This window comes from Zootoca vivipara, chromosome 5 (genome assembly GCF_963506605.1).
Source record: "Zootoca vivipara chromosome 5, rZooViv1.1, whole genome shotgun sequence".
Lineage (NCBI taxonomy): Eukaryota > Metazoa > Chordata > Lepidosauria > Squamata > Lacertidae > Zootoca > Zootoca vivipara.
Genome location: NC_083280.1, coordinates 71706179 through 71722747, shown reverse-complemented (window position 1 = coordinate 71722747; position 16569 = coordinate 71706179). Strand labels below are relative to the sequence as shown.

The window sequence follows — 16569 nt, the reverse complement described above, 5'->3', positions numbered from 1 at the left end:
TTACCTGTCGCTGGGAGTGGGATCTGCCAGGGGGTACAGTGTTTTGTGAGTGCAGAGCATACAAAGAGAGAGAGGGAGAGGGAGAGGGAGAGGGAGAGAGAGAGAGACTGGTTTACTGTCAATCCTTACAATGTAAAAGCCCTCCCTCTGTATTCTCCTGTCCCTACCCATCATAATGACAGGCATTTTGCCAGTTAAGAAATAAACAGCAGTGTGCAATCATTGCATATATATATATTTTGCTTTGTTTTTCCTCTCTTTAGCTTTTCTAGAATCTTGCAAGAAACGGTAAAAGAACTGGCGCCTCAATGTGATGTGACATTCATGCTGTCTGAAGATGGGAGTGGAAAGGGAGCTGCCTTAATTACTGCCGTTGCAAAACGAGTGCATAATGTTGCTGAAAATTAAGTGGTCATGCAGGCATCTGTGTGCAGCAGTGATGGTTGTTTGTTTGTTTGTTTGTTTGGTGAAACCAACTGAAGCAGTAGTTCAGAAGTGGTGCACACTTCTGTGGCCCAGGGTTAGCCAGTGTTGTGGCCTTGAGATGCTGTTGGAGTAAAGCTCCCATCGTCCCTGGCTGTTGGGACTTGTCATTCAACAGACTCTGGAAGGCACCAAGTTGGCTACTCCTGTTTGTATCCTGATGGTTGGGCAGCTGTGCAAACAGAAAGCAGTTTGTCTTGCCAAAACTGAGGCAGGTTTGCCGCATCTGAACATAGGTTTCCATAAGTTGTCTTATGTTTAGAGATACAACAATATACTTGACATTTATGTGTTATGCTCATACTATAAAACAACCAGGCCATATCAATGTAACTATTTTGTCAACTATTTTAAACATATTTATATGTTCTACTGCTCCCTTTCCACTTTCCCACCCATGACTTTTCGCATTCACGTCTAAATATCCTTTGTAATGTACAACTCATAATTTGGAAGTAGATATTATGTCCTTGGATAGGTGTGTGCCGAGAGCTGGCACTGTTGTTTTACTTTTTAGTCTTTCTTTTAGAAAAGGAAATTAAAAAGGCTGATGTGCAAAAGGTATTCAATCCATGTTCTTTTTCAAACAAATTGTTGTGTTTAATGAGTTGCTTGCAGTTGGCGCTGCTTGGGATGGAAATCCAGGACCTTGTACAAGGAGAGGGGAGAGACGGTCGGTCTGTACCATTCCACTTGGTGATTTGAAAATAATTATCTACTGACTGCCCACAGCAATATGCAATGTGGCTCAAAGACTTTTTATGATCCCACTTTACACTTTTAAATCAAGCTGAGGTGTTGGGCTTCGTGACTAGCTTTGGAGCATAGTCTGATGGTCTGTGCACTTTAAAAATTAGCCTGTGGGTAAGGATTGGGGGGGGGGGGAGAGATTTGATTCAGTTTGCAGTTAACAGCGAATCTTATCAAATCTGCACTTTCCAAAACAATATGAGTACTGGCACACAGCTATCCTTCAAAATCCACACTTATCTGAATTTTGAGGTGCAGTTCTCCAACCAATACTTCGTATTTTAATAGGAGTCGCTGAAAGTTGTGAGTGAAACAACACACAATACCATCTAAAGCAACATAAACATACTTAGATTATGTCCAGAGTCTAAAATGCACCACTATTTTTTGTTCATGATATTTTTGTTTCATACAGAATTGTAGAGTTGTAAGGGACCGTAAGGATCATCTAGGCCAACCCCCTGCAATGCAGGAATCTTTTGCCCAATATGGGACTTGAACTCAAGATCCTGAGTTGCAAAGGGTACCATCACTGCCTCCGTCAGTAACCTCAGGCAACTTAGGTTACAGTAGATTCCTTCTTGAAATGTGTCGGAAATGTTGCTACTTAAAACATTGCAAATATTCTTAATGGAACTGCTTGATGGGTGTTCAACCTGTCAAGAGGCAACCTGAAGTACTGTATTTGTTTAAAAGGGCCCTGTTTCCTGCTGCTGTCAATCCAACCAGAACTATTTCTATTTTTTTACAAATGAGAATGTGCTTGGGAAAACACCTTTCTGGCAACTGGCATGAGGGTTTGCAAATAGCATTGTCCTTTCGTATGTGGGAATCTGATTTCATATAATAAATATGGAATAAAAGGAGGACCTTGTATAATTGTTAATGGCACATAATTCCTTTAACACTTTAGAAGATGCTGCAACAAGCTACTTTCAAACATATTTTGGTTCAATTTAAGGAAATACGTTGTTGGATTAAGCTTTGTGGGAGGTGTATACATTACCAAATACCTAAAGCAAAGAAAGGAACGAGTGGACTTTAAAGATTTTCTGTTCTGTACAGATCCTGTTCTGTACATATTATTTATAAGAAATAAAAAAGCACATAGCTCTTGCAAAGTAAATTGGATTGTCAACGTATGCTTTCAATATGCTTTATCTGAGATTGGAGACCTGTTTCTTGTAAACTCGGTGGTTTCCCTTTAAGATCAAACTTCACTTGTGCTTTCAGGCCAACTCTTTTGTAATTCGCAGTGTGTGGTCACCAGCTTTGGTACTGCATGCCAAAGCACAGCCACAGAACAATGGAAGGGCTGCCACATGCCACATGGCAGCTGCAGCATGCAGTTTTTCTTAACTGGCTTTCTGAGCCATACTTACAGTGCAACCTTACATGTGGCTACTCAAAATTAACCCCCCCCCTTGCATTCAGTGGAACTTACTTCCAGGTAAGTAGGCATAAGATTGCAGCCTTGAAGTGCTACAAGCCATCATACACTTATGATCAAACAATTGCCAATGAATAAGAGAAACTAGCAAGGGTACATGCTTTACAAAACTATAAAGGGGAAGATGTAGGATTTCATAACATACTGTTATGAGTTTGTGGGTTCCAGACCACTATAATCTCTGGATCAAGCAAGTGTCAAAATTTAACTGAGGCTTAGGGTGCTGTGTGCTAGACACTTTTAATTCCGTGGAATCAGCAAGTGTTAAAAGCTAATTAACCCAGGCTGGTTTCCCACAAAGTTATAGCTCAGGTGATGGACCATTAAGAGAACAAAGCATCAAAGGGACTCCTGTAACACGGCAAATGGTTAGGGCCCCTCTCCCTCAACAGATAAGGGCACAGCTTAGGATAGAATAGTTTGAGTTTGGAGTTACGTGACCTAGAGGTGGGGAAAGTTTGCAGGTTGGTAAAGGCTGGAGAGAGGGTTAGAGCACAATGGTTGATACCTGAATTAAAGGCTGCAGCTAGATGAGAAGCAAGATCCTCTTGGGGTGATTATGCTTGAGGTGATGGAACCCTTCCATCATAGACACAGGTTGTGTGTGTGTGTGTGTGTGTGTGTGTGTGTGTGTGTGTGTGTGTGTGTGTAATCATAGACTTTTAGGCATTTGTGGGTAGAGCACAATATATCTTTATTAAGTTTATTCCCTCCTGGCATTTCAGAAACTTTCCTGTTGCTTTCAAGTTTGTGTTTTCAGAGCAGCACTGTGTTTCCAAAGCCCAGGCAGTTACTCTGAAATTTAAATAACTGCACGGTCATTAAATTTTATACAAAAAAGGAATTGACTCTAAAACCAGCTGCTATGTTATCATGATGAGAGCAATAGCAAAGCCTTCATTCATTGCAGCAAAGCTACATTGTTGGGGAACGTAAATCAAAGTTATTGTTGTTGTTGTTTTTGTCCCTGGAAGATTAAGAAGAATTTGTTTTCGGGCGAAGAGCTTTTAATTCAGCAAAGCAGATGGGAGCGGGCAGTAAGTAACATCCCCCCCCCCGACAAATGTTTAGCCTCTTTCATTGTGGCATGCATGTGACAGAGAAGCTAGGAACAATTTACAGCTAGATATTCTGCCCAGTCAAGGCTGCATTATACCATTCTAGAAGGTGATACTATATCATCTTGAGTGTCGTGACACAAATGAGGATTATTTACATCTAGCATTCTTCAAGAAGGCATGTTCTTGCTCCACACTGTCTCGGGTGTCTCTTGCAGATACTACTAAATCCTAGGTTTGTGTGGCAGTGCCTTTGTCAAGGATGCTTGAGGTTGACACGCTGGCGTACAGTACAGTAGGTACTTCATTGTTGTTACCGTACTTTGTTTTACAGGGTTGGTTTTGCTTCATCCACAGGAAGTTGCATTAGCCCAGCCTTCACCAACCTGGCCGGAGGCTGATGGGAATTGTAGTCTAAAACATCTGGAAGGTACCAGGTTGGCAAAGGCTGCAATAGACAAGAGACTGATAACTGTTGCTACGTGGCCTGTTGATTTAATTAAATTAAAACAGATTAATTAAATGCATAATTTTCTGAGTTTCACCTGTATGTGCTAGTAGTATTATAGACATGGCGAATGGTCTTACCAACTAATATTCTTTACTGAGTGGAAAGTTTTTAAATGAAATTTGACTTTATCCATTCTTTACTTTTACAGACCTTTGGGATTATAATGTAAACCAGGAAGAGATGCTCCAGTGATGGCCACAGATGAGGAGCCTGACAGATCAGACTATGGTTCTTCAGAATACAAAGTAGGTGACTTAATTTAGATAAATAAAAGCATAAACCTCACTCACTGGAAACTGAAAGGAGGCATGTCAATTTGTGTTGGGGCTTTTCTCCACAATCACTAAAGGCAGGTCAAAAGACCCTTTTGGTTACTGTGTAAGAATCTAGTGTGTGTCTTTTAAAATGTGCCATGTAGATTGTGCACAAGGGAAGGGAACACAATATCTATGCTGCTCTTTACCACCTTTTAAAAAAGCTGAATATATTTGCATTGACCTGTAAGAGTAATATAGGGGTGCTGAGTTCAGATAATAAAAATGAATGCAAACTAAAACACAATGTTTATGCCGTGTGATTTGGGTGGGAGCAGTATAGTATTTTCCTTAGCATAAAATATTGTGGTGAAGTCAATGGTTTGAAATTGTGAAGGCCTAGAAGACATCATGTATTTGGACTTTCAGAAAACTTTTTGGTAACTCCTTATTTCCTTTTCAAACCTTTACACCTAGGGCACCCTCTTCCTTATGCGAAGTTACCTTGGAAGAAGGGAAATAGAAATCGGATAGAAGGAATTATCCTAGCGAAACAGATCAACCCTAATCCACACCCATGCCAAAGATGGGCCGATACTCATACAAAGGATCCTGGCCAGGGATCCTTTGTATCAAGCAAAAAATAGGAGCATGGTGAGACATGAGCTAAAGAGGTGCATCATGCAGACACATATTGCCTCTGTGGGGTTTGCTTTTATAGAGACATGGAATGGAGAGCAAAGTCCTGTGCTCCAGAATGCTAGAGTTGCAAAACTTTGCCAAAAGCTATATTCTAGGAATCAAGAAATGTCTCCATTTCTCCTCTTCTCATACTGTACTTGGGAACATCCATTAGGTAGGCCCAGAATAGCAAAGTCCGGTTCCAGGTTCAGCTTGTTCTTCACACTTCACATCCGCTCGACCCACCCTGCCCCTTTGTTCTCAGCCTCTGTAAGAATAAAACCATTCACACAAATGTAACCTTTCTGCTATGTGGTTGCTAAGCAGTTGCTAAAGACATTTTGGCTTGGTATCAAGATTACTGCTAGAACAATGCAAAACTTCATTTATGCCAAGTTTCCTATCTGTTAGAGACGCTAAACTTTAAAATGAAAGGACAAGGCTGAATTAAGAGGAATGAGAGATATTTTTAAAGCCTTATATGTAATAAAGAATTAACATATTATAAGCACCAATTGATTTACTACGTTGTCAAATGCACAAGTTGACCATGGTGCTTCTGCTTTATTAGGGCTTGCCAACCATGTTCGGAACCATGTTTATATAATACAAGGGAAGGCTGCCCTAATTTATCCTTTTTTGTATGCATTTTTGGTTGGGGAAGTGCTTCACAAAATTTGTAGAAGCTGTGTTATAGTTTGAATATTGGTTTGGAACTGCAAATTAGGTAGGTTTGCATGAAAGTGCAAATGGAGAAAAAAATATCCCTCTTTGGAGGATTTCTGTGGCATGTGCTTGGCTTTCTCCTTAAGAGATTAGCTTTCTACAGGAAGTTTGTGGTAATTCACACACATAATTTTTATGAACCCCCAGAACAGCATATAATTCAGAATCCGCTTATTTGGAAGAACAATTGGCTCAAACCAATGAAAGTTTTAAGATCAGCTTTTAAGAAAATTGGATGCAGAAGCTATTGGGATGGGGGGGGAGGGAATGTACACTTCACGGTTCCTTTTTCTGCAAAACTAATTTGTGTTTTCTTCAAGTTTTCCTCCAATATAGTACTCTGTCTTAAAATTGTGAAGTATGACCTAATGATATCCCTCCCATGATCACTAGAGGGTGCTAGTGCATAAATACAGCTGTTGGATTCTTCACTACAAGTGGCCAAAAACAGCTTGACAGTTCCTATTTTCACAAATGAATGATGAAACCTGATATTATAAATATATGCCCAATTCCAGTCAGTTGAGATAAATTATGAGTTTAGAAATGTTAGAATTTCCAGGCGTTATAGTGGTAGAAAACTCCTCCCACTGCCCCCCAGTAAAAAATATAGCATTTCCAGTAACTAAGGGTCCCTAAATTAGGAACCCAGAAAATTGCCTCATGCCAACAGGGCCAGCTCTAAGGCAAGGCTGGGTGGTGCAATGCGCCACGTCAATGGGCCGCCAGGGGGGCGCCGCGCTGCGCCCACCAGACAGCCGCGTCGGGAAACGGGGCGGGGGGCGCCGGAGGGATCTTCGCACCACGGCGCCAGGGCGCCAGCTACGTTTAAGACGGCCCTGCATACCAAGTCACACCCTTAGTCCATTTACCTCATAACTGCCTGACTGGCAGTGGTTCCTCAGGATTTTCAACATTCCCAGCCCTATTTGGAGATGCTGGGAAATAAGCCAGGGAACCTTCTACTCTCAAAGCAGATGTTCTACTGCTGAACTGCAGCTGTACTTGCCTCAATTAGGATTTGCAGCCGGCAGCATTAGTTAGTGATGAGGGACGCTGGAAAACATCTCCAAGCTTGGGTTTAGAAATGAAATCTAGGAGATAACCAAAGCCTGCGTCAGCCAACAGATTACCTTTAAAAGTCCTGGATTGTTCTCCAGCATGGATAAAAATTCCTGACAGCCCTCCCCAATTCCCAGAACACACTCCCCACACTGTCCCTAACCCCCTTCCAGGCCTTCCCTTTAAACCTTGTGGATTTGGCTTATTAATAATTAGTGTAGTCATTTTCTACATACTGTACAGGTGAAACTCGGAAAGTTAGAATATCGTCGAAAAGTGCATTTACCGGTATTTCAGTAACGCAATTTAAAAGGTGAAACCAATATATGAGATAGATGCATGACATGCAAGGCAAGATATGTCAAGCCTTTATTTGTTGTAGTTGTAATTATTTGTCATTAGGCGGGTCAATTATAAATGGACTGTAATTAATGAAATGTAATAGCGATGTTTATTTTTGTATTATTGTAACTATTTGCTTTATTACTGTGGAATTTCCAAAAGAAAGCATTTGTAAAAATTAAAAGAAAATAAAAAAATAAAAAGTTACATTACTAAAATAAATGCACTTTTCAACGATATTCTAATTTTCCAAGTTTCACCTGTATTTATATTTTTCACATGAATTCTACCATTTAGATCTGTCATTTATGTATGAACCTCTTGATGAGAATTATAAACTTTTCAATGGTTCCTGGGGGCTTCAGTGTCCCTGCCCTCCACTGGCAAGCAGAATAGCAAAAACTGAAGACTAAATTATGCAAAATTTCATCATTCATACGGATCACAGAACTGAGATTTTCTAGGCACAATAATTGTGAATTGCCTGGGCAGAATTTAATTTTTAAAATTATGTTTTTATCAATGGCTAGGGAAAAAAATGCAATATTTAACAAAAGGGCAATATGATACAGAAAAAGTGCAAGTGAGACTCGCAGGCTTGCAAGAATCAGGAATCCTGGTACAAAATATATCAAGCACAGTAAACCATAGCTATCTGAAGAAGTGTGCATGCACACGAAAGCTCATACCTATGACAAATTCAGTTGGTCTCTAAGGTGCTACTGGAAGGATTTTTTTAAATTATTTTGACTGCGTCAGACCAACATGGCTACCTACCTGTATATAGTAATGAAATGATTTTTTTAAAAAAGGTATTTCACTGTATCTGAAGAAGTGTGCATGCACACGAAAGCTCATACCAAAATAAAAACTTAGTTGGTCTTTAAGGTGCTACTGAAGGAATTTTTTTAAAAAAAGTACATTTCCAAACAGGTCATATCACAGAACAATCTCAATTTATGAAGGTAATAAATAAATGCCACTTTTTATTTTTAGAAAGTTCAGTATCCTAAAGTGTGTGAAGAAATTTTAAAATCTGAAACCCTAATTCAGTTTGTATAGTACTTGTCTTTAAGCTTTCATGAATATACTTTTTTCTTCTCTCAGTCTCCTGTCTCTTTACCATGGCTTACTTAGTAATGAAATACTTTCATATGAAGGGCTTAAACTGTGGCCTATATACAAATGCAAGCTTCATACCCTGAAAGATAAGAAGGGAGTGTCTTATTGATTTAGTACGCTAGAATGAGGAAGTGGCTTGGCCAAGGTCAGACAAAGCAAAGAGTTCTGACCATTTTACCTGCATTTCACACTGATAGTTCTTCTGCTTTTCCTTTTCTGCGGTTACAGTAACCAACACAGAAGTCCTAGTCGGACACGACTAAACGACTAAACAACAACAAACCAGAGAAACTCCTAACCACAGAATAGAGCCAATACAGACCTGCCTACAATCCTTCCCATGCACACCTATGTGGGAGGCATGACCCAGTGAACTTAACCTCCTTACTTCTGAGAATTGCACTGTGGGGTACATTTAATTGTATTTTACTAATGACAGATGTGATGACACCAAGTTCAAAGGCTATTTTTTTATGGATGCAACATTTCACTGATGAATAAAGTAATCTGTTAAGATGCTTTTAATTGATTAAAATGTGCCCTTGATTAATTGGGAAGCATTAAAAAATAAAAAAGATTACATACTTTAAAAAACCCACAGAAAAGCTATTCACCTTCCTCTCATTTTGTAGGACAGGAAGAAATGCCTCTTTTAAGATGGAGCCAACCATGAAACATCTGTGCATCATCCACAAAGTTATACTTTTAGCTTCAGAACTATAATTCTTACATGCAGATTTATTCAGATGGAATAAAGTCATTGATTAATCAATCAATTAAAATTCATGTAATTAACAAGCTAAGGCTAAAGCTATTTTTTATTTATTTATACTAAACCACCAGCAGTGGTCTCTTTCTAAGAAGGGGTCACCTACGTTTAAAAATCAGGGTGCTGCTAATTTGAATGTTAAATGGTTTCCTTAATCTGTAATGCAAACATATGGAAGAATGTGAATTTTATTACACATGTATTTGTTCTTCCAAGGAGGCCAGGAATACAATATAGTACCTCACAGGATTGTTGAAATATAATGAATGACCCAGAGAAATACCTGGCACACTTTCTAGCCAAGTCAAAATTTGAAGTCAAGTCTTCCCAATCCAAGCCCAGCCTTCTGTGTGATAATACTGCGCTATCTCTCACATTCATACATAAATGCAACCACATCCCAGGTAAATACCATGCAAATTCAGAGATATATTCTGTTGAATGAGGCTTGTCTCCAGGTAAGCATGCGCAGAACACTCAAAGTTGTTTTAAGTGTAATGTGTGCAAAAGGTTCTCAGTGTTTGTCTTTGCCACGAACTTTTAATGGTTACACCTTCCCTTCACAGAGCTTTAGGAATTGTTTTCTAGAGGGTTTTTCAGCTACACTAACGGAGTTGTAGAGTTTTTTTTTTTGAGAGAGAGAAGCAGTGTGTAGCATGGGGGGAGGCAAAGGGGCAGTTGCCCTGGGCACAAAATTGTTAGAGGTGCAAAATTTCAACACCTGGTGCTGCCTCAATACAGCTGCATGCTTCTGTCACTGGAATCTGTTGAAAGCGGTTTCTCCATGCAAACCAGGAAGTGACCTCTCCAGACAACTGAATGACTCTTATTTTCTTTCATTTGCAGCTGTGATCTCCTGGTCACCATTAGGCAGTTGAATGTGAATGTATACTCCATCTACTGTATTTCCTTCCCTCCCACCCACCCCTCCATGTGGTCCTGGGTGCTGGGAACCCATGCCACGCCACTGGGGAGAAGTTACTAGAGTTGGGGGTGGGTGGTAAATATGCACTGCTTCATTGCTGTATAGACACGCTCTTAAACTTTCTGATAAGTTTCTGAGGTAAAGTAAATAATAAGAAAGTGATTTATAGCAGAAAGTATGGTGCAAAGTGTTAACATTTATTCACTTCTAGTTTTCAAGCACAGCAGTAAAATGGAGAGTTGTATATTTGGGGAGACTGAGCAGAATACACTGCAGTCTGCTTTAGCAATAATCGTGGTATCTAGGCCATTTTAGTGCAGTCATTTTTTTCATCAGCCTCATTCCCTCAAGTGGTGATGCTGCTTCAACATTAGGCAACAGTGGGTTCTGCAGCTGACACTGCGATGTCTGATGTCGGCTGTGTGTTGCCTTCATAAATCCAGTCTGCTTCTAGAGTAAAGCCTGAGTTCAATCTGCGTCTACGGCATCCAACTAACCCATCTTAGCCCCTAGCTTCTGTTTTTGAAAATTAAGCTTTATTTATTTATAGATCAGCTTGATGTTTTAGGGACACGTCTGTTGGCCTCTCCTTAATGTTATATTTCCTCAGTTTGCTGTTCACTTTTGCCTTAAACGCTCTTGCATGACCACCAGCTGGCAGGATGCTCTCCACCTTTGCTGGTGTCCCGTTTCTCAGGAGAGCTATTTGCCCTTCACAAATGCACACTCCTGGTGTGTTATATGCCACAAAAATAGTTCCTCCAGTCAGCGCTGTTTTAAGCTGGCTAGTGTGTGACCTTTGTATGCGTTCAGAGAATCCCCTCAGGGCATTCACCCCTGATAAAATCTCCTAGTAGGGAACAACATGAGTATAGGCACCAAGGTCTTGCCGCACAGTGGTGTCTGTTTTTTCTCCCCTCTGCCCTTCAGTAAGGTGAAAATTGTGCCTAGATTCAAACCAGTATTTTCTTGCCATTTCCTGAGTTGTTCTCAGTTCACTGACATATATTACAAAGAGGCAAAGGCAAGAGAGACGTCATAAATCTGGCTCTTAGCTTCTTACTGCCTCAGTCCTTTGGCTTTACTAGTAGCCCAATGCAAAGAAATTTACCACAGCTTTCCCTCCACACTAGGAGAAGATTCATCAGTGTAATCTTTCTGCAGGCTGTACCGCTGCTAAAGATACCGAAGCAGGGCGAAAAGCAAAGACGGAAACCCCCCCCCCACAAGAAGAGCCCAAGGTGGCATACATAGCTTTCCTCCTCCCCATGTTATCCTCACAACAACCCTGTGAGGTAGGTTTGCCTGGGGGTTAAGTCACCCAGTGAGCTTCATGACAGAGGGAATGATTAAACACACCAAGCAAGGAATACACAGCGACTCCGAAGATGAATCCTACCAATATTATGGATTGTATAGTTTTGTACTGATAAGCCTTAAACCTGTTGACCCTTCGGAGCCTTTTGTGGGTAGCCCACAAAAACCTTTCTGCATTTTGATGGTGGGCGGCGACAGTGGTTTTTCTTTTTCTAAAAAAAGCCAATCCGCAAAATAAGAAATCACTCACTGTGTTGCTCAAAGATTTATGTTATGGTGAACAGAGTGTAGGGTGGGGGATAAATGTTATATTGTTTGCAGGCTACTGAGGAACTACCTAATTTGCACTAATCCTCAGTGATAGTATCTTAGTAGCTCTTAGATAGTAGAGCTTTTGATGGCATAAAGGTAAAGGTACCCTTGACCGTTAGGTCCAGATGCGGACGACTCTGGGGTTGCACGCTCATCTCACTCTATAGGCCGAGGGAGCCGGTGTTTGTCCGCAGACAGGTTCCAGGTCATGTGGCCAACATGACTAAGCTGCTTCTGGCGAACCGTTTACCTTCCCACCAGAGCGGTGCCTATTTATCTACTTGCACTTTGACGTGCTTTCAAACTGCTAGGTGGCCAGGAGCTGGGACTGAACAACGGGTGCTCACCCCGTTGCGGGGATTTGAACCGCCGACCTTCTGGATCGGCAAGCCCTAGGCTCTGTGGTTTAGACCACAGCACCACCCGCGTCCCTGCACCACCCGCATTTTTTTGATGGCATAGTGAACAAGTAATAAGAAAACCTGTTGAGATCTGCCTCTTTTGTAGCTGTATGGTCTCTCTGGTAATACTTTTACTGAATCGTTTTTTAATGGTTGTTATTTTTAAAACGGTGTTTGTATTCATTACGTTACTGTAAGCCATTTTGTGAACTCACCTTAAAAAGCGGGGTATAAATGTGTAAATAGCCTGCAGTTCCAAATGTGGAAAGCTAGTGAAATAAAACACAATTATATAATAAAGCACATCAGCATAGTATGTGGTGTTAAAAATATTAATGTCCCATTGTAATGAAGAAGGAGAAGCTTAAGTTTAGGAAAAGCTCATTCTTCTAATTATAGTAGTGACTAAAAAAACCCCACAAACCATTATTGGAAAGGATGAACAGGCCTATTGAGAGAACCTTTCATTTTGTCAAAGGCTAACTCTGCCTTGAGTCATGTGTGCCTTGCTCCCGTTGAATCAGATGACAGAATGATGACAGGTTGCAATTATGGCAGCCAAAAGCCAGCAATGAACAAAAGAAGGAGGAGGAGAAGGAGGCGGGAAATCCTTATAATTGATGCTACAGGACAGATTAGTTTTAAAATGTGAGACTCAAGTTATAACTCACTGAAACATCATTTTTAAATATGTTATTTCACTTCACTTAAGTGATATTTTTCTAGACAAAGTGGTGCCAGAACTCACCATGAACGCCTTCCTTGTTCTCTTAGAATGGCAATTGGGCCCACCTGAGAGGTCCTGCCAGAACAGAGTTCTAGAAAGTTCCGGCTCAAAAAAAGCCCTGACTACAACATATGTATTCCCCTTGATTCCATTCCACACATCTTGAATTCCAGAATAAGAAAACTGTCCTCTGCACCATACACACGGCCATATTCCTTACTCAGTTCTGGCCTAAATATGTCAGAAGCAGAGAAAAGATGAGTATATAGTATCAGTGGAACGTTTGAATAAAAGCTCCAGATGATGACCCAAATCACAACAATATGATGAATGGTCCTAGACTTAAGATAATGCCAAACATAACAGTAAAATAGGGTTGCTACAGTCTAACTATAATTACAGAAGCCCAGCAGCAGTTAAAAATAAAACTTAGCAGCACTTCAATTAAAAAAGCAAAACTAAATTAAAATAAAACCAGCAGTACTGTAAGCGAGTAAAAACCTAGCTGAGCATGTTAATTAAAAGTGGATTGCAATAGAAAAGATTTCATGCCAGTTTAAAGGATAATAAGAAGGGGCCATGCGTATATTTCATGAGAGGGAGCTCCAAATTTTAGGGCCACTACTGAAAAAGGCCTGTTTCTATTGCCTGTCAATCTAATACAGTAGATCTTGATGGTGGGCCTATTAGCTGGACCTCTGAGGGCAATCTTAAGGTCTTGGCGGGTTCACATGGGTCTAAGTGGTCCCAAATAAAATTCAGACTGAGTTCTCTAGGAAGAGGGGTTGGTTATTAAAGCACTTTGGAAATTGTAACTCTCTGAGAGGAATAGGGGTTCCCTAATAACTCTCACCACCCTTAACAAACAACAGTTCCCAGAATTCTTTGGGGGAAGCTGTTGTGACGTGGGGTTTGTGATTTCAGCTCTCTTGACAAAACATGCTGGAGACAGTTCTCTAGTAACAGCTCTTTATTAAAGTGAACAAGACTGAAGACTGAGGAGAGGAAAGCTACATTTATAGGGACAGGGGACTAGCTAGGAAGGGATACATTTTGGAGGGAACAATATCAAGCAATCACAGTGCTGCCTTTTGGAGGAAACCAATAAGACAGAGGATCCAAATACAGCAGCTTAAATGAACCAATAGTAGCTGTACCCTCTGGAACCAAAAGGCAGTTACTTTATCCTAATGCACATACAGACAATAATAATACAGATATAAAATCCTTTGACTCAATACACAACACCCCTCCCCCCCTAGTGAGCACAGCAGACGTAATCCCTCAGGTACTGTGGGGTCCTACAACTTCTACCTGATCTCCTGACAACAGGTGTTGCAGGTTCTGGATTGGGTGTTACCTGTGGTGGAGGGGCTGCTATAGGGGTTTCATCAGGAACAGATGGAGTCCCAGACATCTCAGGGTCCCCGACCTGTACCTCGTCATCATGAGGACTAGCAGACCCTGGTTCATTTGCTGAAGCCCCTGGTGACTGTACCTCTGGACCATTTTCACTCTGGTCTTGCAGCTGTGCGTCATTAGCCAGGGATGAATTATCTGACTCCTCCCTGCTGAGCGCCCGGCGCCTCAGCTGATCTATATGTCTCTTCCAAACTTGCCCATTTTCCAAGGTCACATAATAGGACACAGGTCCACTAGCCCGGGTGATCACACCGGCCACCCACCGCGGACCTCGTGAATAGTTCCTCACCCAGACCAGATCTTCAGGGGCGAGATACCTTGTTGTGTCAGTCTCAGCCTGGGGGGTTGCTCTTGAATTACGGTTTGGCATTTTATCTGGGTGGACATAATCCAGCACCGTTACCAGTCTTCTACCTAAGAGCAGCTCGGCTGGCGACTTGCCCGTCGCAGTACACGGCGTCGCATGCTGCAAAAATAACATTCGCGCAATGCGAGCCGACCAGTTACCCTCCATTAAGCGCGCAATGGATTCTTTGGCTGTTCTTACCATGCGCTCAGCCTGCCCATTGGAGGATGGGTGAAAGGGCGCGGATGTGACCCCTCTTATAAAGTTATCAGCCAAGAATGCCCTGAATTCTTGGGATACAAAAGCTGCCCCATTATCTGATACAATGGTCTCAGGTAACCCGTGGGTAGCAAACAGCTGCCTCAACACCTTGATTACGGCAGCTGATGCCATGCTAGGGACCATCGCCACTTCTAACCATTTGGAATATGCATCAACGATAACCAAAAAAACCTTCCCTTGGAATGGCCCAGCAAAATCTATGTGCAGCCGGCTCCAGGGAGTCCTGGACTGCTCCCACCAGTGGACTGGTGCTCTGGCCACTTCTGGCCGCACCTCTTGGCATGCCTTGCATGTTCGTACCCATTGTTCTATGTTCTGGTCCATTCCAGGCCACCACACATAACATCGGGCTAGCGACTTCATCCTGACCATTCCCGGGTGTCCCATGTGAAGCGTCTCAAGAACCCTGTTTCTCAGTGGTGCTGGGATTATCACCCTATCTCCCCATAGGAGACAACCCTTATGCATGGACAATTCGTGCTGCCTTGTCGCATAAGGCCTGAATTTTTCTTCATGCGGACCACCTGGCCACCCCCTCCCCACCCAAGTGAGCACACGGGAGAGAACAGCATCTTTCCTAGTTTTCTCAGCTATATCCGTAGCTGTTACAGGAGCCCCCGGAAGTGTTTCTAGCATCATAATGTGCTCCGCCGGAGCAGGATCCTCATTGCTCCCGCCAGGAAGGGGCAATCGACTCAGCGCATCAGCATGGCACAACTGTTTCCCCGGCACATGGGTCAAGGTGTACTGGAACCCATTCAGGAATATTGACCAACGCAACATTCTGGGGGAGAGAATTTGTGGCGTTTGTTTGTTTGGGTTGAACAACCCTAACAGTGGTTTGTGGCCCACTTAGCAGAGTCCACGGGTGAGAGAACTCCCTGCTTGACCAATTTATCCAGCTCTGCCTCGATCTTGGGTTGCAGTGCAAATGGCACTCGCCTTGGTTTGAGTCGGATTGGAGCCACCCCGGGGTCCAACTCGAAGTCAACTGGGGGCCCTTTATAACAACCCAGTTTTCCATTAAAGAGACCAGCAAATTCCTTGCATAATACCTCACTCATCTCAGGGCAGGTTTGGATTGAATTAAGCCCTGAGATACTCAGTCCCAGGGCAGGGAACCAGTCAGTGCCCAGGAGACTGGGGCGACTGCCCTTCGCAATCACCAGTTTGAGTACAGCCTGTTTGTCCCGGAACTGTACTCTCACGGCACACATTCCCATAACATGGATGCGGCCTGCTGAGTACGACTGCAAGGTTGCCGGAAAGGGCTCCAGAGGGGGCAACTTACCCCTGGGGAAGAATGTCTTCGCGGTCTGGTCCGACACGATGGTGAATGCGGATCCGGAGTCCACCTCCATGTCGCACTGCTGACCCTCAATCTTCACCTTGACGTGTGCCTTGCCTTGCGCTGGAAACTGCACGGCCCTCCCGTTGATCTCCGTTACGTAGTGGCAGTCCTTTAGAAAACGAGTTGCTGTGGGCGGTCTGCGATGCTCCAGTCTAGGTGCTCCTGTCGCTCCCGACGCCGCCGATCTACAGACCCTGGCGATGTGACCCGTCTTTCCGCACGTCCGGCAGATAGCATCCCTGAAACGACAACTCTTCCTTTCATGGTTTCCGCCACAA

At 42.5% G+C, this 16569-nt stretch overlaps 1 protein-coding gene across 14 annotated transcripts in view; it reads left to right on the top strand.

Annotated features, from left to right (window-relative positions):
* The window catches only part of LOC118096387 (hexokinase HKDC1), a 36937-nt gene extending 26802 nt beyond the window's left edge, over window positions 1-10135 (top strand). For 4 of the 14 annotated variants that reach the window (XM_060274935.1, XM_060274934.1, XM_060274936.1 and 1 more), the window contains one exon: window positions 264-10135. In XM_060274935.1, the coding sequence (XP_060130918.1) occupies window positions 264-408 (145 nt within the window). In that variant the 3' untranslated portion in view covers window positions 409-10135. The remainder of the gene's footprint in view (window positions 1-263) is intronic. The other 10 variants (XR_009557627.1, XR_009557626.1, XR_009557625.1 and 7 more) reach the window with 10 other exon arrangements.
* Window positions 10136-16569: the final 6434 nt, after the last annotated feature.